The following is a 26,719-nucleotide window of genomic DNA, read 5'->3' as shown; positions in this document are numbered from 1 at the left end:
CTGAAAGAGGATGTAATTGCAATTTAAAGGAAATTATAGACTCTTTGGACATATATGGGTGCTTGCAATGGAAGTGATGGTTTATCAACCTAAATTCTTTTTAAAAACAGTCACTGAGACATGCATGTAACTCTGGAGTGTTCGTTAGAGTGACAAGAGTCGCCAATTACAGGGGATGGGTGTTGCCCATGAATAGGCTGACTGAAGGGGAGGGGGTGTTCGAACTTTTGGGCAAATGAAATGGGTGACGTAGTTAACGTTTTTTTATCTATGGTATTTGAAGTGTCTGTGTCAAACCATGATGGCTGTTTACGAGGGATACTCAACATTTATTTTATTTTTCAGATTAAACAATGGTAGCTGGACCCTTACGATCATATCATAAAAGGTAACTGAACAAAACAAATGACCAATGCAAATCGATTACTGCGTTTTGCATGCATATAGTACCTTATGTTAAATAATCAAGTAGTATAGTAAGGGTTAAAGAAAGAATTATACTTGCGCTTGTTAAGATATATTCACATTCGCTCCACGGTAGAATTTATGGTAATTAGTCTACTATAGCGCAATAGCATAATTCAGTTGAATATTTCAATTTATCTTTTATGATAGTTTAGTAGACAGATACCAAAATCTTTTCATGTTTCTAGGTTATTCATTGCCGGACTGTGGATTGCTTCTCTTCTGCTCACAGTCTATGTGAGAGATGAAAGCAAAAAGCATTTCAAGACCTCTGCTGTGGATGTGGACGAGAATGAAGATTCCTTTCCACTAGGACTTGAAAATACAGATCCTGATGAAGATGACGATCTCACTTATGGGGAGACAGATACCCTTGTCGACAAGCCTCCTGATACCCCTGTTTCATCTTCTTCCTGTCGGTGTCGACAAATCAATCTGGAAATGAGAGAAGTCTACGGTGAGAATTTAGACCTTGTCATTCCATGGCTCAGTCTCACCACGTTAGAGCACCTGAGGAAGCACCATCCAAATTTCCCCGTCTCCATCGCCACTGAAATCACTAAGAAGAGATGTCATCTCATGCCTCCGCCTCACGGGTAAAAGATTTCTTTCGTTGGTACAGTCAGTGTCTAGCTTATTTAAGTCTACTTCTTGCGTGACTTTTGCCTTGTTCAGTGAAGAGCTGAGAGCTTAGTCGTGTTGATAACTTGAGAAAAATATATTTGACAATTAGTACTGTTAACACTGAACTAATTTGTTTGCTGTTACCTGCATTATCACTCTTGTCAGTTTCTTAAAGACACTTTCTGTATCTAAACACACAAAGCATGTTCTAAGAGTGAGGTAAAGTTAGCTCCTTGACCCTAGTTCCTCTCCAGTTCCTTGAGAAGGTGAGAAGAGTTCCTTGTGACAGTTTTGTCCCAGTTCCTTCTCAGTTTCTTTCTGTCGCCAACTGTAGCCTTTGTGATTATTGCTCTTCTGCTGCTCTTCAGTTCTTCTTAAGTTATACTTGAATTTTAGTTTCAGCCATAATTTCTCAGGGAGCCAAACAGATGTAAATTCTGTTGTTATATTTATTGGTTATATATTTATTGACATAAATTTACATCAAATGAGGTGTATTAACATGCTAATATGCCCACAAAAAAACAACATTCTATTCAGCAAACGCTATTATATAATCCCGGGATGTCTACACGGATAGCAAAGTGTCTGCCTCTCTGATCAGTCGGCTGCGGATTTGAACCCGCGCCACAGACCTCTACGAAGTCCGAAGCTGCTGCTGTAACCGACTGAGCCATCGAGGCTCCATGAATAGGACTTTTACTATTGATAGTAAATAAAGCACTTTGACGCCCAACAACAACAAACACATCCTTTCTTTTATTGACCACCAGTTTTAACCTTTCATGAACTGCATGTAATTCTCCAGCGCTAGTAAATGTCTTATACTCATTTCTTTTATGCAGAATCACATCGACACATACATCAGTCTCATAACATTCTTGTACAATGACTCCACACCCAGCGTTCACGTTCACATCATTGACAGAACCATCACAGTATATGTGGACGGTGTCACATTTTGGCAAAGTACTAATTTTAGATAAAACTAATTTTAGATAAAACAACTGACAGGTATTCCGTTCCCTTTTTTACATTCTAAAGTACAAATATTAACTTTTATTCTCCGACACAACCATGATTCAATGAACACATTCAGACGTAAATTTTCCATACTGAACGGGCAAAGAATTAACAAAGAACGGATCATCATCATCAGCATATCTAGCCTTATAAGCTGCCGGCAAGACAAGTAAGCCAGAGAACAAGTATTTATTATGGCTTGCATCAACTTTGGTGGTAAGTTTTTACCTTAGACATTTGACCATGTCTCAAGGAACGAAATAGGAACTAGCAATTTAGCTCACATACAGTAAAAGCCACAGATCTAGCTTTATAGCCTGCCACCTGGTTATAAAATTCAGCGGCTAAGTATTTACAAGGCTAGCAAACACCTAGAGTGCATTTTTAGTTTTCTGTAAAAGAAAACTATTGAGATGGCTTTGTCTGTCCGTCCGCACTTTTTCTGTCCGCCCTCAGATCTTAGGGGACCCATTCACGAGCAGCTCCGGTCTTAAGATTTGTAGAAAGTTGGGCGGAGCGTTGGACATCGGTACGTGAATGTGGTTGTCTTTAGTCGGTACAGACTATCGCACAGATAAAGCGTAGCAGCTTGTTTAAAATCAGGTATAAATAACCCATTCACTGTGAGACGCGGATGTTCTATGGTTGAAATACATATCCGTGTGTGAATGGAGGCTATTTCGACTCAGACCTGAATTTATCATTTCAGCAATGCTCAATGTCGTCTGCAATACGTGACTTCAGGAAATTCTTCAACTATGGCAGAAGTATGGGTTGGTAAGTCGTTTTGGACTGGACTGGATTGTTTTATATAAATCACACCCATACTTAAATTATGTGAAATCCAAGTGTTATTCTGACAGAAATCGGAAAATTACCGCTTACGATATTATAGTAAACAAGCTACAGGACAGATATCCAGGTGCTACACGGGAAACTGCCATCAAGAAAATAAACAACATGAGAAGTGCATTCAAGGAGAGAACTTAAAAAGGTTGAGAACTCTGTTAAATCAGGGGGTGGCAGTCAGTCTATCGGCAGGTGATATAATAGACTGCCTCGTACAGCGTCTGATTCCTTGATATAAGGTGTTATTAATGCCAGCAGTTCCCTTAATTTATCCTCGCCCATCCTCAAATGATTACACCAATCACCTGGATGACATTTGATGGGATGCATGAGAAAACTCATTTCTTTTAAGCAACAAGTCTTTTAACCACTATCTCTTTATTTTCTTAGCACGGTTCTTCATTTTGACGCAGACTACATCACAAACTGCCATAGTTTCCAGTTCGCTGTTGGAGAGACCCTCGGCCATCACTCGAGCACGTCCAAGAAGCAAATGAGTAATTCACAGTCACAGAGACCGGGTCGTGACGTCAATGGCCGTCTCATTTCTTTCGACGCTCCTCACACGCCCACTCCCTTTTCGACATGTCTGGGGACGAGTCTAAGCGTGAATGACCCGCCTTAAAAACTACTAAGGCTAGAGGGCTGCAAATTGGTATGTTGATCATCCACCCTTCAGTCATTAAACAGACCTAATTTCAGCCCTCTAACATCGGTAGTTTTTATTTTATTTAAGTTTAAAGTTAGCCATGATCGTGTGTCTGGCACCGCTATAGGTGCCGGAAACACAGGCCACCACATGGCCGTGGCTGAGAGTTTTATACAGCATTATACGCTGTACAGAAAACTCTATTGCGCCGAAGAAACTTCGGCGCATTTTTTACTTGAGATTTATCAGATTCCACGTCTTCGGGAACAGAAAAGAATATTTCTTCATAAAACGCACAAATTAGCCATATACATGGCCTTCTCGTCTTTTAGGAGGCTGTGCAAGTCAGTAGCCAAATATTCAGTTGGTTGACAACCAGTCTGGTTTCATGTCTTCAAGAACCGAAAAGGAGCTTGCAGGCAACTCAAAAGGAACATATTAGCCAACCAGCATTTTCCATCAAGTCTCAACTTCTACCTAACTAACTAATCTAGCCACTTTTTTTAGTGATACTCAGGAATTCTGAAGGGGTCCGAACCACCAGATAATTTCTGGTATTGATCATTACTTATATGTTCATGGCCTAAAAAGCTTTTCATCCATTTTCCTTGAAGGACGACCTGCTATCGTTGCAGTCTTCAAAACTGCCAATCTTTTCGGTTAGGTAAATATCCCTGAACTTCTGACATGTTTTCATAACTTGTAAGTTTTATCTTTGATTATTTGAGGTTTTATCATTCTTTCTTGGAATTTCTACTCGGGTATATGTAATACAAAAAAAAAAGTTTTCCGGGGCAAGTAGTAAGCATGAATACTAAGCATACAAGATTTAATTTCTAAAATCTCTCCCCACCACCAAAAAAAAAGGCAAATCAAAAATTGTCTAGAACTGGGATTAATTTTAGATGAAATTAAAACTGGAACTCTGTATTCTGGGACCGTAAAGTATGTTATTCATTTGTGAAGTGAATTTGAAACATTGGAATCTTGTGAATTCAGCGCAAATCCTTCCATTTTTATTAACTGATAATTAAAGGGTTATTAAGACGCTTGCTCATTATTTTCTGGGTATCATGCATTGGTACATGAGAGCTTATCAGATGGTCATATCTTGAAGACTATAAAATAAGAGCAATCATTAATCCCTAATTCAACAAGCAGTTAAAAGCTGGCAATAACAAACTGAAGGTAAGGACAATATATTTGTTGTTTAATATTGCTCTTTTGTACATTCTAGCAATTTGAATGATTTCCTCCAAGGGACGGGCGTCTTCAAAGGTTTTACTATGACGAAATATCAAATGCCAAAGGGAGACAAATTATACCACTTCCGATGACCAAAAACAATTACAATACTTAGCTGATCGTCAGGTACATAGTGGAGCTCTTCATGTGGAAGTCACACTTGATTTGCATGTATGTATGTATGTATGTATGTATGTAAGTATGTATGTATGTGAATTTCACTTAATACTTCGGGCATGGATCCAACGAAATGACCGGACGTCGGGTCTCCTCCTTCGGGCCGCGTTCATACACGAAGCTCCACACTAAACTTTCATTTCTGAAGATATCTCCAACACAACCAGTTTCTCGTTGGACTGGTCGATACCGTTCTCGGCTAGCACTCTGCAGGGTCCGAGTTCGAATCTCCGGCCGGCCAATGAAGAATTGGAGTAATTTATTTCTGGTGATAGAAATTCATTTCTCAATATAATGTGTTTCGGATTCCACAATAAGCTGTAGGGCCCTTTGCTAGGTAACCAATTGGTTCTTAGCCACGTAAAATAAGTCTAATCCTTCTGGCCAGCCCAAGGAGAGCTGTTAATCAGCTCAGTGGTCTGGTTAAACTAAGGTATACTTAACTTTTTTTTTCCAACATAACCAAGCTTGCTGACAACGTCCAGTTTTCTTCAGCCAATATTTGAAATTCTCCCACTGGCCCTTTTTCCCCGATTCCCGCATCCTACCTCTTGGAAGGTGCTGAGATTGTCCATCACCTGCTTATTGTATACATATATTTTTCCATTACTTCTGGACCAGGTATAAGGATTCATTTGCTTGTTGCTGATCTTTGCATTAATTTTTTTTCAACAAAATGGAAGTTGCTTGTTTCAGACGAGATACATGGTGAATCTATTACACACCTCAAGAGGCGTAAAATGGTTCCAATAAAAGGTCTTTTTCTCTGTTACTTCTGATGTTTATATTTCAGAATTCTTTGGAGCAACACGTACTACCAAAAAGTCATCATGGGCAACGGAGCAACGTACCATCTTTATTCTGCAATCATGGATAACAGAGTCCACACAGGTAACATGATAAAGCTTGGCAAATCAAAAAATTTTTAATGAAATAACACTGAAAGGTAATCATTCATTCAAAAAAAAAAATATTCCGAGAAGCATCTGGTTTTCATAATATTTCTAATGCATTTAAACGACAGAAAAAAGAGGCCAATTTTTATATTAAAATGTTTCTGAAAATGTAAATGATCTTTTATCCATGAGAAATAATAAATACCCTTTCTTAGAAAGACTCCAACTACTGTTAAAAAAATCTCCTAAAAATATGAATTTAACTGTGATTTGAACGATGAAGTTATACTTTTAAGTCGTATCTGATGAAAGATAATAAGTCCAGGGTTGTAGATGTAAAGTCTTCCAAATAGTTTCGCTGTTCGTTGAAAAGTAATTGATCAAAAGAATTCGCACCGGTAAGCCCGTTAGAAGATTACTCTGATTTCACTGAATACAAACTGCGAAGGTGTCATTCTAAGGCAATAGGCCTAATGCACAAAAATTTGTTCTCATAAGTGTTTTTACAAGGAACACTGTAGGTTAACAATTATTTTTTTCATTTTTGAAATAATATCACTCCCCAGCTAAAGGAAATATTGACATGGTTTCCAAATAAAGTCTAAACTGCTGGTAACTTATGTGGAATCCATTTTTATTATTGATTTGAAAGCAAAGTTCAAATCAAAGTTTGTCTCTAAATTTACTGGTATATATTAAAGTGAAATGTTTCTTTTGCTGAAAAAAAGACCCAGAATCCCGTTCCCTTATCTACAACAAAACATCCTGAAAGAAAACAAACGCACATTCTCAAACATGATTTTAAGGAAAACTTGGGCCAATAAAGTTTTATTTTCCATTCTTACATTATTATTCTTTTTATTCTAAGTAAGCTGCTACATTTTTTAGTTAATGTGATCATTTTCAAACTCTGTTATGTCAAAATACTAAAAGCTGAAGCGTAAAGAAGAGGAGCAAAGAGGAGTCAAAGTGAATCCTTAAAAACTCCTTTTCTTTGAACAGACTTGAGACCCTGCGTCAGAATACTAGCCCATACGACTGTCAAGAATCCTCCAAAGCCGTGGTGCTACTTTTGGTTCAATGCCACCGGACCTCCTGCGGTTTCCAGGGTTGCTAGGATAGGTAGGTAACATTCAAATTCGGTATTGGAGATAGGAGAACAAAGATGTGAGTTTAATCTGTGTGCGTGCTTGTTTATACATGTATGTGTGTGTTTGTGCGAGTACTTGTGTGTGCGTGTAAGAGAGAGAGAGAGAGAGAGAGAGAGAGAGAGGGAGAGAGAGACTGACTCTTATTATTTGATTTATTTTGCTGAAAATCAAAGAGAAAAGGTGATGACCCCAGAGTGAACAGTCCTGAGAGACTCCCCATGAATGTACTGTTTTCATGATCAAATTTACCTTTAAAATCTAGATTTAACGAAGTGCCCGAATTCCTGTATAGAGTACCGTGATAAAAAGTCACAAAAGTCTTCGAGAAGTGTATGGTTTAGCGCACGTACTGATCAATGAATTCGGTTCCTCACATTTCAATAAGTTACCTGCATGAGGGAGTAATAACTCAGACAAATATTATACAGTATATCTTTATGGGTCTCTTTAGCTACAGCCTTTCATCAGTGATAAGCAGCTGATATAATTTTTCAATATTTAGTCACCAGTTGGTGAAATTAGATGAAATAATTAGAAAAGCTTAACAAGCAGAAGAGTTTCAAGGCCAAGCACGACCATAAATACAGAAAGGGATTAAAATAGTATCCAAATTTAAAGATGATTGTTTAATCCAGTAAGAAAATAGTTAAGATTTTAAGTTTATGTTCATTCATAGATTTTAAAAAATGTTTGAATTATCGGTTTCCATAATAATGTTGCAAAATATGTTTTCACAATGTTTCCTTACTGCTGAATGAAGAGGTCTTACCAGTGGTGTAGCTGTCCTGAAACTGATAGCTCTGTGCTAGAATCCTTAGGTTAGAGCATATCTATTCCTGAAACTTATTTCATCCAGAGCTCCGTTTATATCTGGGCATTATAGCTACCACAGCGCCAAAATCTGTAAACTGAGCAACTCTCGTTGTGTTCTATTTATCGCAATCTTGATAATGGCACTATTTTTGACAGTCTTCTCATCATCATGGCTATACGGCATGACCTAAGAGCTTTTGACTTTACTTCTGAATCTAGTTGTGAGGAATTGTAAATAAGGCCACGCGCAAGTCTGGTGGCCGCCTGGATTTTGTATTTACCGATTCCCCAGGTGTTGTGACCAGCAACGTTGAGTTTCAAACTGGGCACCCTGGTCATGCTTTAGCGTCTTCAGTAATTAAAACTGTACAGGCTGTTCCTGATAGGCCAGGCTCTTGTGAGTTATATCTTAAGCACAGTGGAAAGGGATTTTGAGTGATCTTTCACTGGCATATTGGTCAAAGTTATATAAAGAAGCGATCTTGTTGTTATTTCATGCGAGAATTTTGTAGCTTGATGTCGAATTCCTTATTTTATTGAATTATTGTAATAAAGACAGGCTGATTCAGTAACGATTGTATATGTGCTTATTTAGAGGAACAAGAGGCTTGGGAAAGGATGGACCTTATTTGGCCGTAAATAATTATATCAGACCCAGCTGGGGGTCAGGGATTTTATGGTTCAGTCGAAAATGAATACAATTTGGCTATAGAGGAAACCCTTTCTGGTGCAATTCGGGAACATAGATGGTGGGCTGCTCTCAAATCTGCATGTTTTAGTGTAATTCCACTGTGCCTTCTTTGATTAAACAAGGTACCTCTGTCACTCATTTACAGGAGAAGGCAATCTTGGCTGATATGTCTAACATCATCTCTCATGCTAGTTTTCCTGTGGATAAACTGACCAGTTTCTCTATTTGGTCCTGTAAAATTTAGATGATGTTACTTTTCCTTGACGCATATTGAAGTGTAGACCTAAAATTATTTTTCCCTTTGTTTTGTTTTATTTTTGCTTTTTGAATGCTAATTACTTTGCTCTTAAGTTGTCTGTTATTTTCGTATTAACTAGAAGGAACTGTTTGTGCATATTTGAGAATTAGATATGCTATTCCATTAACTAAGTGTTGGAGTGGTAGTTCTTGCCCAGTCGATTATGGCGAAATTCCTGTCAAATTATGTTATATAAAGGTTTTGTATATTTGCTGGCAAAACGTCTCAATAGCTATGCTGAAAGTAATTATTTGTGCTATAGTTTGCAGTTTTGTTTCCGCAAGAGTCTGAGACTTGTGATGTATTTCTTTCAATTTCCTCTGTCGTACAGAAATCGATAAATTACGGTTATGAGGGTCGTATGATTCGTCTGTACTCTAGTGCTACTTCTGACCATGTTAATTATGAGGCCTTCTTTTTCGAACAGACAGACGGCAGTTTGGGGCGAGGCATATTTTAGTGTTATTACCAAAATTTTAACTAATACATATCAAAGAGCATAGCAGTACAGTGACGGCTGGAAAGTAAGTTCTGGTTCCCAAGATAGTGTTCTTGACTATTGCTGTTTGTATTTTAAATGTAAATGCGGTTTAGCCTTGAAACTAAGCTTGATGCTTTTACAGATAATTGCTCCATTTTCATTGATCCTATCTTGCGCATACAGTAGATCTATGGTGCCTGGATATCTTAACAGAGATTCAGCAAAAATTAGTGCTTGGTGCAAATTATGGGGGATGAAATGAACCATAACAAATCTCAGTGAATGATTTCAGCTCTCATAATTTGAGATCTTTTGCTTTTAACTATATGCAGTTCTTAGTTTTAAGTGTCATTCTCAATAAAACAACGTTCCAACAGATTTTGGTAGTATTACGATGAGGGAAGATCTGACTATACCCATCTTTTTGAGCAACTAACTCAATTCTCAAAACTCAGTTTTTAGTCAACTATTGAGAAACAATTGGCTCTATCTCTTCTTCACATAGGGCAACTCATATCTCAGTTAGTGTTATGTTATGCTCTTTATTTATAAAAAATGCCTATGATACTGTACAAGGCCTAGCTGCTAAAAAAATGGGTATACTAAGGTCTTTCCTTATTTTAATACTTTCGGAATCAGTTGTAATATTTCATTTTATTTTCTCAAATTACATCACAGATCTTTGACTCAAGTTATGGTTGCATGAGGGAATGTGAGTGTGTCGTAATTAGATTTCCCAATAAGTTGAATCAATGCAGTTTGTGTTCTGGGTGTTGCGTTTGAATGTGATCACCAAAATTGACGTTTTCAACTCTTTGCAGACTATAACAGCTTCAAGCTAAAGACTGGGGACAGTCAAAAAGTGTTCTTTCTCAGCTGCCGCATTCCTCCCAGAGATGCTCACAGGAAACCCAAAGCTGTTTCTGTTGTGGCAAAACTGTGTGAATCAGCAAAGACTTTGTTAGAGGTGGGTTTGAACAATTCAAGATTTTCACTAGAGAACAAAATTATTCACTGTTGAGGTGGCATAAATTTTAGTATAAAATGTACGTATATGTATATATCAAATTATTTTATTTACCTGTTTATTTATTTATCTATATGTTTGTGCAAGTACAGTAGCATGCAGATGTGCCTCATCATAGATGAGATGGCTTGTCAATACACTTTATTACTATCCATTGTTCAAACCACAATGACAAGCTTTCGTTTTTTAGTTTTCGGTAAAAGAAAACTGTTGTACCGGCTTTCTCTGTCCATCCGCGCTTTTTCTGTCCGCCCTCAGCTCTTAAAAACTACTGAGGCTAGAGGGCTGCAAATTGGTATGTTGATCATCCACCCTCCAATCATCAAACATACCAAATTGCAGCAATCTAGCTTCAGTAGTTTTTATTTTATTTAAGGTTAAAGTTAGCCATAATCGTGCGTATGGCAACGTATAGGACAGGCCACCACCGGGCCGTGGTTAAAGTTTCATTGGCAGCGGCTCATAAAGCATTATACCGAGACCACCGAAAGATTTTCGGTGGCCTTGTTTATACGCTGTACTGAAAACTCGATTGCGCCGAAGAAACTTCGGCGCATTTTTTACTTATCTGTCTTCGCCTTACATCTGAGCGTTAAATGTAAGTAGTAGTTAAACCATTCTTCTCTGACCCTTTCCAAATATATCTTTACAATCATTGTTTACATTTACTTTAGAAGGAGGGATTTGTGATTCATATAACACCAACACGTATACAGCTTTGCACTTCCTTTCTGCAAATATTCATGACTTCAGATCTATAGCATTCCCGTTTCTGTGGACATTCTTCATGAACCTGTCCTCTCACTGAAAATTTCCTCCACTTTTCCTCTTCAGACTTTTCAAATTCCACCTCCCTTTGCTTCTCAGTTCTCCTGTGATATTTGCGCTCACTCTCGAGCACGTCAGAACTGGGATCGCATAATTTTATCAAAATTAGGTTTTAACAGATCACGTTTTACCTTTTGGCTTCATCTTTTCCCATCACGTCATTCGAATGTTTCTTACCCGTATATTTGGTGTAAACTTTACTTGATCGCGAGAAGTGTTAAATCGACTTCTAAATGATTAAATGGACTTGGATGTTTTTTTCTTGACAAGTTACTGAAGGTCTATATTGACTTTATATGCGTAACTTGGAGTATATCTATACCCATGGAAACAAATCCTCAGGGCATATAAAGATAAGTTCATTACCGAGAAAGTTGGTTTTCTTTGTATGTGGATTTGTGATATCCGTGATTACTAGTACATTCAGGTAAAGAAATAAGTTATCCTTTTCCCATTCTACTCTGAATTTGGTGCTTAGTCCCATGTGCTTAACTAAGTAAAGGAATAGTGAAATCCCGGCGGTCAATACGTCACTCATATATCGCTTGCAACACTGACTTTCTAAAAAACAAGTATGACTGGACTGCCCATGACGTACCCGAATGTCGTGTCATGAAAATGGTCTTTTTCTTCCTAAGCGTATCCCGATTTTTATGAAATATTGGAGAAAATACAATTTTGGTCCTTTAAAAGGTAAATAACTCCAATAATTTTCTCTGCACCAAAACGTTTGAAATTTGAAGAATTATTGACAACACAAAGCTCCACCAGTCTGTGGTATTTTTAAACTAAAGCAAGGGACGTTCAGCATACATTGCCAATTTGTTAGACAAAATGCTATACAGCATTTCCTTTTATTTGCAAAATCATTATTCGAATTCACTTAACCATCATTTGAAAATTGAATATTAAAAGAAAGAAATCAAGAATTAGAAATGATTCAATTCTATTTCAAATATTGCCCATGCAAGCCTTCCCAGTCAGCTTTGTCAATAATTTCTTTATCCTTTGTTCTCCAAGTTACTGTCCCTTACTCTCAGCAGCTATTTCCACTAAGACATTCACAGTTTAAAGTCTTCTTTATACGCTTTAATCGTTTCTCTTTATCAGTTGTGAACATGTAGAAGACTACACCTAACCAATTTTCATGATGATTTGTTTACTATATACTGTATATATACTGTATATATATATATATATATATATATATATATATATATATATATATATATATATATATATATATATATATATATATATATATATATATATATATATAAAGATATAAAAAAAAGTTACGTGTCTTGGTGACAAACATATCATACACACAGATATATATATATATATATATATATATATATATATATATATATATATATATATATATATATATATATATATATATATATATATATATATATATATATATATATTACGATTTTAACCTGGGAATGCTTACCATGAGCCTGTTATAGACTCAGAATGTGTGTTACTTTGCTTACCACATAAAATTCCTTGGTTCTGACTGCAATTTGACTCAGGTAATCATAATATATAAAGAAAAGGGTTTTTTTTACTGAGCTGCGGACTCTACTCACAAGGCAATTTGTAAGTAAACAAATTAGGGTAAATTTTAAAATTACATACATGTACATTAGCAAGACAATCAGAAGATGAAATGAAATTTAGACAGGTATGCAAGATCTGTGTAATAAGGAAACTACAAGGTTATATACAAGTAAAAGGTTCTAAGATTTTCTGTTGGTGTTACGCTGCTGATACTGACGTTGTGGGGTTCATGACACGCAAGGTACAATCAAGGAAGGATTCCACTGCTAACACCCCCGCTGTAATGGAGAGATTTATGAATTAAAAGTCAGTAGGGGCACAGTGAAAATAAGCATAGGACAAGGCAGTGCACGGAGGGTGCCAAAGATGCCTTGAGCATACAATTTTATGTAATCACTCACACACTGGAATTTAAGTAACACTGCGCTGACAAAGGCGAGGCAGATATGAAACCCTGGCACTTGAAATTAAAGTTGTGAAGTTCAGTGAGAGAATTCAAACTATGTGACTGAATGAAAGAACCTTTGTAAACAGAGCATTTTATCTTGTAGAAGAGGTGACTTCGGCGTAGAATGGCTTTGGAGGACTTAAGGGGCTCACTGGTAATAAGACTGAGGTCCGGCAAGGTGGACCTCATGGAGGGACACGGCACTCTGAGGGATGTGGGACTCAAGGGAGAGGGATGTGTCTCGACTGCTTTTAAGTCCTCGCTCCTAGATTAGCATGCTTTCCTGTCCAGATGGGGCTAAAGTCGCTCCTCTATGCGGGCGCATCATTTTGATTCAGGGTCACCATGTGGTCAATGAAGACCACATGATTCTACAGGGCTCTCGCCTCTTTCTCAATCCGTACCGCCGGTTCTATTCTGCCTCTGGCCAAGGTTAATCTTCCCACAACTCCACGTTCTGAAACAAAGGGTCCTTCGGCAGGCACATGTTTACACACACACACACACACACACACACACACACACACAGAGAGAGAGAGAGAGAGAGAGAGAGAGAGAGAGAGAGAGAGAGATTGAAGGATTTAAGGAAGGGCCAATGTTTCATACCCTTCCTTGTCAGGTGGTACTAAGCAAAGCGCGAAATTTTTTTATTAAAGATTCTATATTAAGGCTTTGGAAGGTGGGTTGCTTGGGAAGATATAGCAATATATATATATATATTTGTGTGTTTGTGTGTGTGTGTGTGTATGATATGTTTGTCACCAAGGCACGTAACTTTTTTATACTGAGAAATATTGATTTACAAATACTTTGTAATACAGAATTTACTTTACCTTTGAATACCTTACACATGAAGGGAAGGACACATAATTATGTTTCTTGCCTTTCAGGTTTGACACAGAGGTGACTGAGCCTTAAAAGTTGATTTCGACATGGCCGTCTGTATTCCTGCTGAATTCAGGTTTGGCAATTAGACTCGAAATCAACACATTTCCACCACGATAACCGATGCTAAGTTCGTTACTCGTGGCAGTTCATAATACTTTTGCCATTTCTGTGTCAGACCCAAAAGCCATAGAACCCTGCCGTGGTAAATGCACTTACCACATAAAATTCACTTTGGGTGTAGGTTATTCCTAAGGTAGAGTGGTTTCGATATTCATGTAACATCAACACACATACAATATACTCTCTCTCTCTCCCTCCCTCTCTCTCTCTCTCTCTCTCTCTCTCTCTCTCTCTCTCTCTCTCTCTCTCTCTCTCTCTCTCTCTCTCTCTCTCTCTATATATATATATATATATATATATATACATATATATATATATACATATATACACATTACATACTAGCTGACCAACGCGGTGCTGCCCAGAAAAACTCTGAAGGACTCAAAATAATTTTCCTGCACCTCCTCATACTTACTGCCCCATTTATCCATGAATTACTGTGCTGACTGTCCCTTTTATCCAAACATTACTGTTCTGACTGTCCAGTTTATCCAGGTATTACTGTAGTGACTGTCCCCTTTATCCAGTAATTACTGTATTAACTGTCCCTTTTATCCAAATATTACTGTGCTGACTGTCCCATTTATCCAGGTATTACTGTACTGATTGTCCCTTTTATCCAGGTATTACTCTACTGACTTTCCCATTTATCCGGATATTACTACAGTGGTTGTCCCTTTTACCCAGGTATTACTCTACTGACTTTCCCAATTACCCAAGCATTACTGTAATGACTGTCCCTTTTACCCAGGTATTTCTGTGGAGACTCTCCCAATTATCCAGGTATTACTGTGCTGACTGTCCCTTTTACCCAGGTATTACTATGCTGACTGTCCCTTTTATGCAGACATTGCTTTGGTGACTATTCCTTTTATCCAAGTATTGCTGTGGTGACTGTCCCATTTATCCAGATATTACTGTACTGTCTTTCCATTTTATCCAGATATTATTGTACTGACTGTCCCTTGTATCAGGTAGTACTGTAGTGATTGTCCATTTATCCAGACATTTCTGCGGCGACTGTCCCGTTTATCCAGGCATTACTGTTATGACTGTCCCTCTTATCCAGGTATTACTGTGGTGACTGTCCATTTTATCCAGACATTACTGTGGTGACTGTTCCATTTATCCAGGTTTTACTGTGGTGGCTATCCCATTTATCCAGGTATTAGTGTGCTTTTCCCTTTTATCCAGGTGGTATTACTGTGGTGACAGTCTAATTTATCCAGGTATCAGTGTGGTGACTGTCCCTTTTATCCAGGTATTACTGTGGTGACTGTCTACACCTTGATACAGAATTATTAATCACAAGATAGAAAAGCATTTTCAATAATATATTTCTATGGGATCGATTACATGAAATAAGGTATGATAAACCCGTAGAGTTTATTTACTATAAAAGTTACAGAGGGGAAGGGGATGCCGGAAGGGGAAGGGGAAGGGGAAGGGGAAGGGAAGGGAAGGGGTACTGGTTTGAAACCTACCCTGCTATCTAAGTTTGGCCAAACTTTGTCTAGCTGGTTAAGCGGTTCGGATTTCTATAGCGCACTAACATACACACATTAATTTATATATATATATATATATATATATATATATATATATATATATATATATATATATATATATATCTTATACTTAGGCAATCTTATTGTTACCATATTCAAAATGAGTGTTTGTATTACTTGGCGATATTTGGTGAATGCATTGTCACAAATCTCTCTGCTTAAGTTTACTCTCCTTTTGCAGGTTGTTGGAGCTATGGAGAGAAATGAAACTACTGCCTACGTAAATGGGAAACCTCCTGGGGACAGGGGAAAGTAAGTTTCAGATTGTACTTACAGTCTAAGATCGTTTACTATTATCTAAGTCGCTTAAGAAGAACGATAAGGGCGTCAAGACTCTACAAATTCCGATGCGAATTTAATTAAGAATCATTGCCCATATGAGAGTAGTCAATAGATTCACCATAATTAAAAGTTGCCCCGCGTAAATTGGACAAATTTAGATTAATGCTTTTAAAACATATTTGAACGTAGATTTGTAGTTCGAAGGGACGAATCATCCTTTGAAAGAATAAGTTATACGTAATGGAAGAAAAGAAAAAAGTATAATTAACTGATGTCCAATGCCATTGTTGTGGAGGCAACTGATAATAGGATTCAAGGAAGCAAAAATTTTCTAGAGAGAGAGAGAGAGAGAGAGAGAGAGAGAGAGAGAGAGGTAAAAATCAGTGACAACGACAAACATCGGAATGTTTATTTTATTGTTGTTGTTTTTTTCGGTCACGTATGTGTTATCATTTCTAAACTGTCCAAAATAGGAATGAAGTCAAATGAATGACTATTATTGTCCCCGACAACCTTGTCTGGGACCTCAACTCTAAAGAGTTTCTAACTTGAATGCTTTACAGTGATATCTCTAAAAAAACAAACGCATAGAAACTCGCCAAAATAAGTTCCATTCAAATGTGAGAATGTCATTTTGCAACCTCTCCCTCACAAGGCTGCAGGGCTGGAACGCAGCCGCGTGCGGCACCGCCCTTTTCTACTACCACTACGACTTTTCGATTCGTCTGGTTGAGTGGATCGAGATCCTTCGAGCCCTGGGATTCGCCAGAGTCTTCCTCCACGAGACAGACGTCCATCCGAACATCACCAAGGTCCTGTCGCACTACGAAGATGAGGGTTTTATCCAGGTCACCAAATACAGTTACCCTGAGCCCTATGTCAATGAACCCAGCATCCGCAGGTGGGTCACTCCTTTATATTCATCGTTAGGATCGGTTTCGAGATTTTTATGTAGCCTATTTATCGCCTGCACTTTATATTTCAATCGTCGTGTGATCGATCTTTTTTATATTACGAACTAAATAGTTTTTTATATTTTTATCCTGATTATTGATTTAATTTGATTAAAATCAATATTCCTTTGAAATGATCAAATTGTGATTTTACGTTCATGCCTAGAAGTGCGCACGCACACGGACACACGAACACACACAGACACACACATATAATATACATATATTATATATAGGTGTGTAAAAACAAACAGTTTTGTTTAATTTGTAATAAGCGTAATGCAACTCTTCACTTATTACGCAAAAGTTTTGCTGCTGGAACGAAGAAGTTAAAACAACAACTTTCACCAGGGGACAAATAAGAATAAAATAAACGATTAACGGATATGCAAGACAAACCGATGTCGAAGCGATGCTCGGCGATTCGTCCTTTGCCACTTATCTTATTCCATTGTGCATATTACATAATCCACATCCAAAGCAACGGAGAGGGAGGCAAGTTGCCCGGCAGGAGTGGGTCAGGTTTCAAAGGAATGAACCTTCAGCATCTTAAAAGCTGATCAACTTAAAAAGAGATCTTGTGGTGTAAAGGTTTTGTTGTTTTCATCCGTGCGTAAATTATTTAGGGCACCCTCTACTAATGTGCTTATTGTAAAGCAAATGTTTAAAGCAAATTTCTACAGCCAACAGAAAGGAAAGAATTACTTAATTTTGAAAAACTGAGAATAAACCTCTTTCATATAGCTTACACGGAGGTTCATCACTTGTGTCGAGTCCTCCTACACTAACCTCTGTATTCGCTTCTGTCTTTGTATATTCTAACGTTTCCTAGAAATTTAAGTCTCTCTGTTTCAGTGATTATTCCTTCCATTCAGCTACCATTTCCTAGGTCTTCCACTTCGTTCTCTCGCCACTTACGAATTCCCACTGATACTAATTCCTGAAGACCAAACCATTCCGAAACACCATGAGCCATCTTTCCCTTATGTTGCTATTTCTTCCATTTCCCCACGGTGTCCCGTGCCACATATAACTCGCAAACTAATAATATCAGCAGTCTTAACTCTGTTTTTTTCCTTTACCCGTAATCAGCATTCATACTTTGCTTGCATAAAAAAAAACGATCTTAACAGTCACATTATATATTCCAACTTCGCTTCCATTGCTACTCCAGTTCTTTTCAGACCATTCTACTTTTCTGGCTTCATTTATTCTGCGACTAACCTCTTCGCTCATCTTTCCATCATGCATACATTTACTTTACAATACCTGTACAACTCAAATATTTCTATTCTTCCATCATCAACGTTTCATCTTTTTTTCCCTCCGCCTTCTTAACTATACTGCCGCGCACATTCGTTTTCAATTTTCTCTTGCAAATACTTTCAAAGTCTTTCACTGATTTCCGCATTTTTAGTTCTCTGTAAAAGAAAATATCGTGACGGCTTTGTCTGTCCGTCCGCACTTTTTCTGTCCGCCCTCAGATCTTTAAAACTACTGAGGCTAGAGGGCTGCAAATTGGTATGTTGATCATGCACCCTCCAATTATCAAACATACCAAATGGCAGCCCTCTAGCCTCGGTAGTTTTTATTTGATTTAAGGTTAAAGTTAGCCATAATCATACTTCTGGCACCGCTATAGATACCAACAACGCAGGCCATCACCGGACCGTGGGTGAGTTTCATGGGTCACGGCTGCGAGTTTCATGGGCCGTGGCTGAGGCCACCACCGGATCGTGGCTGAGTTTCACGGGCCGTGGGTGAAAGTTTCACACAACATTATACGCTGTACAAATAACTCGATTGAGCCGAAGAGACTTCGGCGCATTTTTACTCGTTTCTTAACCACCCCAAATCAGTACCGTGTGACCTGACATATACAGTATATCATCTCTTCCATTTTTTCGCCTCCGACGTTCGTTCGTTGTTCGCTTTGGGCAGTCTTGCGCGCCCTGCTTTTCACTCTCTTGTCTGGAGGTTTTCGAATGTTTGGCTTTTAATTCGCAAAGTTTAATTGTTTTAAAAAAAATACCCTATACACGATACATTCCTAATACTATCCACATCACATTTTTGCCGATTTTGTCAAATATTTCCTTGGGCCATTTTGCCACATTCAGCTTCCTCATTATTCTCAAGCTTCGCACATAACTGTTACATAAAACTTTTCTCTATAAGTCGCATTTCAGAAATAAACCCAAACACTGGTCTTTCCCTATCAACCATCCTATTTTCTGTCTTATTACAAAATCATAGTTGTGCCATATATATATGCAGTACTTTTCTGGTATACTAAGCAATATTCTCCTCCTATAATTCTTGCATATTCTTTTATTATCTTACCCCTACTACAATGGGACAAATACTCCTCGTAACATTCCTTTGGGATTCTCCGCTCATTCAAACCCACAGTTACCACAGGTCAGTTGTTGTCCCTTCAACTTCTTGCGCTTTCCCATATTCCACTGTCCTACTGTACGCCTCTTGCACTGCTGCCTCTATTACAGCTTTCTAAATCTTTCCAGTCTTTTACCATTCGTTAGTCTAATTTACATAATACGTAAATTAAACACACACACACACACACACTATGTACAGTATATACATTATATATATATATATATATATATGTATATATATACATGCATATATATATGTGTATATATATATATATATATATATATATATATATATATATATATATATATATATATATATATATATATATATATATATATATATATACTGCAGACGAAAATGGGAGACAATGCCCTGGAAGGAAGGAGGAAGGACACTGAGATAAGAGTTTCAGGAAATGGAAGTCCATTCCTGAATCAGCAGTTAAAGGAGGAAAGTAATTGTGGTCGTTGCCTATATTTTTCCCCAGTTACTCTTTGCCATAAAAAACGACTTTATATATATACACACATATATTGCCTATATTTATATATATATTATATATATACACACACACATATATAATATATAAATATATATATATATATATATATATATATATATATATATATATATATATATATATATATATATATATATATATATATATATATATATATATATATATATATATATATTTATTTGAACTCAGCAGAAAAAGCATAATTTACATTTAAAACGGGGGCCAATATTGCTGCGGTCCAAGAGAAGGAATTCGTTTTGGTCTCGATAATAATAAATGTGGCGTAATTTATGTAATATATCACTGTAAGACCGACCACCGGGAATAAATTGATTTCTTTGTTCCGCCAGCCATTGCCTACACGATGGAACATATTAGAAAGAACGGAAATGTGTGTTTTTCCTATCATGAGACCATGAACGGCTCGTTAGTCCTAGTAATGGGTTCGGAAGGCAAATATGCATTAGTAATGCTTTGTTTTAAACTGTGGTTATGTTAGGCGCATACCTGATTAGTATTAAAAAGGACTGTCATATGGAAACTAATTTAGCGTTGGCCGTTTTTATCATATTTCCTGTAACTTGTTTTGGTTAACTGAGGCTGGACTGCAACTTTTCTCTTTGGTCCACCCGCTCTAGTTTTTGTTGGGGTGGGATTGCTAATCTTCAGTGGTCAGTAAACTTAAATTCTGATGTAACAGTAACAATGAATACAAACGTTTGCGTTCAAGCTATATCAAAAGCTGCTAGTAGGGGCAAGGACTTGTAAACATTCTAGCTACTTCCGAATGAATTTTAAATACCACTAATCGAATGATGTACATTAGCCTGAACCTTAATTTTCTTTCAAAAAGAAACTTTGAGTGTCTTTTAAGATTATCCTCTTTTCTGAAAAGGAATGCCTGAACTGTCATATGGTAGAGCAGTAAAGCACTTTCCTTGTCTTTGTATCCATTGTTATACTCCATTTCCTTCGTTGTGTTTCCGTCATCATCAATCTTCAAGAAACTCCCGGTCCCACGTTTCCCTCTCCTCTCTCTTTAGGTCTCTCCTTTTTCGTTCGGCGTCTGGTTCTGTTCTATCCTACTTTGGGTAAGTCAGGTAGACTAAGGCTTTCATCAACGGTTGTGTATGTCCCGTCCTTAGATTGTGGTACCTGCTGGAAAAGCCCAAAGTCTATTTGATGGGAGCCATGTACTACACCGACTGCCTCGTCCGCCACATGCACGAGTACAGGTTCATAGCTCATCTTGACCCCGACGAAATTCCGATGCTGCTTCGTCATGATTCATACCCGTCATGGATGGACGATGTACTCACCAGGTTGGTTACTCATTCCCGGTACTTTTCTATGTACGGCGCACTTAATGTTCAGCACTTTTTTTTTTACCTTTTTGTTCATATAGGCGCCTGTCTTTAAGGTTACGATTTATCTATTTATTTTAATTTTGTAAAAACTAAATTTATTGCCACTGCCTTCAGTGAAAAGAAAGATACTATCAATAATAAAAATGACACGATAGTCATGATGAAGCTGATGATGGTAATGTTAACAGCATTCCTCTGACAACTAATTTCAAGATGTAACTAGACGTCTAGTGGAAGATACAAGACTTGGGTTTTCTGGATAATAAAATAAGATGAAAATATTGAGATTGAATGTGAGTGATTCAATTTTAAATTACCTGACGTCACAACAGCATATGTTATCAATACCAAAAATTATTCGCTGATTTGTTTATTAGAGCTCATGTTCATTAAGCAAGTACTATAGTTTTATGATTGTTTCGCCGTAAAACCTGTGTATTTTCAAAAGGCATTTTAATTCTTATACCTTTCCAGTATAAATAAATAAATATATATATATATATATATATATATATATATATATATATATATATATATGTATGTATGTATGTATGTAAATATACATACAATTTTTGATCGCATAAAGGGCACAAAAGAAGTCCAAGGCCGAGGGCAAACCACCACCCACAGCCTACAGTCTGGAGTGGAAGTTCCACCCGGGAGACCTTCCGCCATCTGAGAAAAATCGCGATCTGCCCGGTTACCTTTGGGCGCTGAGGCATTCTTTCATTCCGACTGAATTCGTACCTGGGCTGACCAACCAGAAATGTCTCTACGACATGGACTTTGTTACGGGTGCCATGTCGCACAAACCAAGGGTGTGTGGGTCAGGTAAGTGGAGAATGGACTTTAAAAAGCTCGGGTGAACATAAATGGTCGAGCTTTTTACCTTTTTCCCGCTTAACGCACGTAGAATCACATAAACGGGCCTTCTATATGATAAAGTGCTAGTTGTGAATTTAGCTTTTTTTCGGCAATGATAACATATCCATCGAGACAGGAAATTATTCATTTTAGTAGTAAAAAAGTTTTGGATTAGAAAATGTCTCAGGCATTAAAAATATATGTTAAAACCGAGAAGTTATAGAATCTAGGACTAGTGGATTTCAGGGTTAAGAAGGACGTATAAATGAAAATGTAATGGTAAAATTTTATATTAACATCTCTCCCTCGATCTCGGTCCAACGGTTGCATGTGGAAATGAGCGATGGGCAATAGCCAAATGACGTAAAGCTTCCAGCCATAACGATAGATTACGACCAAATTCAGCGTGGTTGATTCCACATCACGCTCAAGCATCAAGACCGAATATCTTATAAACAATTTAACGGATTTTTATCATGATCTTATACTTTTGTGCAGAATTCCTTGCCAGAAACCACTCATCTCTGAAACATGGATTTAGAAAACTGTTATATATATTGGTTAGGACTATGATAATGCGAAAAGAAATGATGGTCTCATGCAACTTTGCAAGAATGAGGAATCGGGGTAAATTAAAGAAGTTGTTGGAATATGACATAAGATGCTTCGATCCTCTGACAGTGTCAATAAAAAGAAAATTTATCGTTATAAATGCTAAGGAGGTTTTCCTAGAATGTGGGAATGACAACCAGCCTAACGAAGAGGTTGAAGCTTTGGTAGTTCTGATTAATTCTGAATTATTCGAATTTATTTGAAATTTTATTTTGTACATTAAAAAAGCTATGATTTAGAAATACTAGTCCAGAGCTGTCTTTCGTAACAAAATAATACGTTTTGGGATTCGTCCGTAACTTAAAACTGAGCCGGCACAAAAATTTGTTAACGTTCAACATCGATTGTTGAATAAAACAAGGGTAATTGGTTTACAAAAAATGACAAATGATATATTTAAAAGAGAGAAAGAAGTAATGAAAATGCTGGTACACATTGCTCAGTTATGAATCAAAGAATAAATCCAGAATCTGATGATGTAAAATTAAGGGATTTTCCTAGATAGTGACCCCCCAAGGGAGTCGTTATCTAGAACTAATATTTCTCCGGGGTCATTATCTCCATGGCATTTACGGTCTTTTGTTTATGATTTTACGGTAATCCCCAATGGGCGTGTACTAAACACGCCGGATTAAAACCCTTGGGGTAACTATCTAGGAAAGATCTAAATTAAGTTACGGAATGAGGACTGAATCGTTCTAGCTTGATAGGAGCGTTGTGGCCATTTATTCAATAACATTTAACAAAATGCTTGTAAGAGAAGCACTCGTATACACGGAAGGAAGTATGAGGGAAGAATGTAAAGTCATACAGGGCAATTAGGGACATTCAAAGTCTCTGAACAGTGTTGAAAACCTTACTACTGAGTAAGTCCCGCGTGAAGGCTGGGACAGTATGGTATAATATGAAACTGTTAGCTGGAGTAGAAATGGCCAACTTAAATGGAAGATAAAGATATCGGAAACTCAACAGAGAGAGAGAGTGAAGAATTTGTGAATAAGGAGAACAACGTAAACCATAAGAAAAGCCATAATTGTATAAAGAAGAGAGGAAGGAATAAGAAAATGAAGTTGAGGAACAAGATGTCTCGGAACTTTGTGGATGCACAAACAAGAAAGTTAGATAGCAAATGAATTGTTAGTTGAAATGAAATGATGCTGACAGGAAATGAAATATTTAAATGTATCGTTAAAGGAAAACGTCTTCACACGTAGAGGAATGTTGACGGCAGAGAAAGGAAAGGAATAAGTGGTGGGAAGGTCGGTAGCTTAGTGTTTTATGAATTAGATTGTTATGGAAATGATGCACAGTAGGCGATCCTAAGAAAGTTGTCTATTTTCAAGGATGTCATGGTGTCTAGAACAGAGGAAGTTTGTAGTGAAATATAATCACAAAAGTGACAGTCTACAGTAAATGACAATTGTCACTTGAGCTTTCTTTACGTTATAAATTATAATTAAAAAAAGAAATACGCATTCTTGTACACAGAAGAGGAGGAACAGAGAGAACCGCAGGATTTATAGAAACATAAGCATCTTATCATACATAAGGTAGAATAATCTCAGTTCTACCCTGACCGTCAACTAGGCAAAGTACATTTTGTAATCCGATATAAGTATGGCGTGTATTTGTTGCCTTCCTTTATAGCGACGACAGAAAAGAAAAAGAAATAAGTACAAGATCAGTTCATAAAAGTCTCTCTAGAGTTGACATTCAGGGAGATTTGAAGAATATTGTACAATCTCACCATTATACGACTCATATTTTTACCCGACAATAAGATTGGCTCTGTATTTACAATATCACTGAACAATCATTCACCCGCCAAACTAGACAATCAGTATTATGAAAAATTTTCTGTTTATTGGTCAATAGAATGTGCAGTGTACCCTACGTTCATACTGAAACTAGTACGGGCAATCTGAGGTCTGCGAGTTGAACTATATTAAGTAAAAGTCACAATTTGTGCAGATGAGAGCTATCCAAGGGACTTGCGTGATGGAGTTATCCCTGAAAAATCTCGAGGGCCCAATGCGCACATCTTGTAGCATTCACCTCAGATCTGGTATGAGTCCACACGAAGACTTGCTTATGCTTTTTTCTTTTTTTTCTTTCGAGGCTACTTTCCAGGCTGAACATGTGCACAGTTTTACCTCTGCTCAAATATAACAGTATAATAATTGCTTAATTCCCTTGTACATACAATCTTAGTCATCTATGGCTTACATAGCCACCGACACAAAGTCAGTCACCTGTAAGTATGGATGTGAATACCTCATTTATGACAGAATCTCTACACTTAATTAAATATAATCCAAAGAAACATAAAACTACCCAAGGACATGCTACCTCTAACTTGCTTGTGAAAAATATTGATTGTTTTTGCTAGTGAATCACTGAGTTCTTTCCAAGATAAAGCTTTTCGCTGGTTTCCGTTTTACTGCATCTTTTGGAAAGTGTTTGTCAAATGATTTTGATAAAATACGAGGACTCTTGATTAGCTTTATCAGACTAAACTCTGTTTCCTGTGCGTTCCTGACACCTGTTTTTCGTTTGAATCTACATGACTTAGAGAGAGAGAGAGAGAGAGAGAGAGAGAGAGAGAGAGAGTTGTCACTTCAAACTGAACAAGGAAATTTAATGCAAAGACTTGACTTACTTGCATGTTCAACGTGTTTATTGCTCATCAAATTTAAAATAAGTATTAAAGCACTTCATGGACAGCTATATTTTCCATCTCTGATTTTCATTAGCTATAAAAATTTCCTGCAATGACATGCTTGTGTTTCCGGAATAACTGCTGCAGACACAAAAGTGAATGATGGATACAAAACATATTTCTCTGCTTGCTTCCTCTTCATTATGCATTCTTAATTATCTTTCATATTTTGTGCAGGCAAATGTCGTGGCGATGTGTACAAAGTTCCTACGTCCATCGGTTACCTGGCTCATTTTAAAAATCGCTGCGGGAAGCACTGCGGCAAACCTGGTTCGACTAAGGAGGTTCCCGCTTTGCTCAAGTACAGACAGTCCGTCGAAGAAGCCGTCTCTCGCACTCTTAAGAAGTTGCAGCTAATTTGAAATGACTGTAGACTCATGCAACAATTGCGTTACTTGGCTATCTTTATTGCTCATGCACGTTATGTGCTTTGTTCTTTATTTGTTATCTTGTAATTTAAAAGATATGCAAAAGCGTTGAGCTATGAATTTTCAATAAATATTAAGAAAAAGAAAAGGTTGAATTCTCTAAAAATGATGGCAATCAGTTTCCCCATATATTGTGTGTGTGTTTTGTTTGTTGATAAGGAATATCTTCATCCTTACGCAGTGCCTCGGAGGAAGTAATTTATAACTTGAATGTACTGTGACAATATTCTGTCTTACAAGTAAGTCATTGCAAATTAAGATCGCAGTCTTGAAATGTCGTAAACTCATTCTGAAAGGATACAAAAATCTGAATCCATCTAACGCTCATTTATAATTAAACTTGTTTAATTATAGTATGTTTTCTTGCACAAATTATTCTTTTGTATAGATAGAATACTAACTTACGTAATGAGACAACCTTTTTAAGAGTTTAGTTTATCATTGACCCAAATGAATTTTCTCATATTGATTGTTGCTCAGTATTACACCTTAATTATCTTATTTTCTAAGCAGTGACCTTTCATTTTGTTCAGATCTTGACTATTTACAATGTTGAATTGTAAATATTACGAGGTAAATAATAATAAACATCTGTTGTGCAAAACCTAGAAACATAAAGATTTTTAGCCTGAAATATCAGAATATGCTGTACAAAGTAAAATCTGTTGCTTGCTGATTGGTTTATTTTTGATAAACCAATAAAGCAAAGTAGCTGCCTTGAGAAATTATGTTTGAGAAGTACGAATGCAGCAAAGAGTCAATAC

At 37.1% G+C, this 26,719-nt stretch overlaps 1 protein-coding gene across 1 annotated transcript in view; it reads left to right on the top strand.

The window, feature by feature from the left end:
* Window positions 1-26,043, top strand: part of LOC136826807 (uncharacterized) — a 31,269-nt gene extending 5,226 nt beyond the window's left edge. Inside the window, exons 2-11 of the mRNA XM_067084248.1 lie at window positions 346-388; window positions 654-1,061; window positions 5,826-5,923; window positions 6,931-7,050; window positions 10,184-10,329; window positions 15,992-16,062; window positions 16,748-16,993; window positions 21,111-21,287; window positions 21,919-22,163; window positions 25,705-26,043. Of these exons, the coding sequence (XP_066940349.1) occupies window positions 354-388; window positions 654-1,061; window positions 5,826-5,923; window positions 6,931-7,050; window positions 10,184-10,329; window positions 15,992-16,062; window positions 16,748-16,993; window positions 21,111-21,287; window positions 21,919-22,163; window positions 25,705-25,889 (1,731 nt within the window). The 5' untranslated portion in view covers window positions 346-353 and the 3' untranslated portion in view covers window positions 25,890-26,043. The remainder of the gene's footprint in view (window positions 1-345; window positions 389-653; window positions 1,062-5,825; window positions 5,924-6,930; window positions 7,051-10,183; window positions 10,330-15,991; window positions 16,063-16,747; window positions 16,994-21,110; window positions 21,288-21,918; window positions 22,164-25,704) is intronic.
* Window positions 26,044-26,719: the final 676 nt, after the last annotated feature.

Source organism: Macrobrachium rosenbergii, chromosome 41 (assembly GCF_040412425.1).
Source record: "Macrobrachium rosenbergii isolate ZJJX-2024 chromosome 41, ASM4041242v1, whole genome shotgun sequence".
NCBI lineage: Eukaryota > Metazoa > Arthropoda > Malacostraca > Decapoda > Palaemonidae > Macrobrachium > Macrobrachium rosenbergii.
Note: the sequence above shows the minus strand (reverse complement) of the source record. Positions and strands in the feature narration are given on the sequence as shown.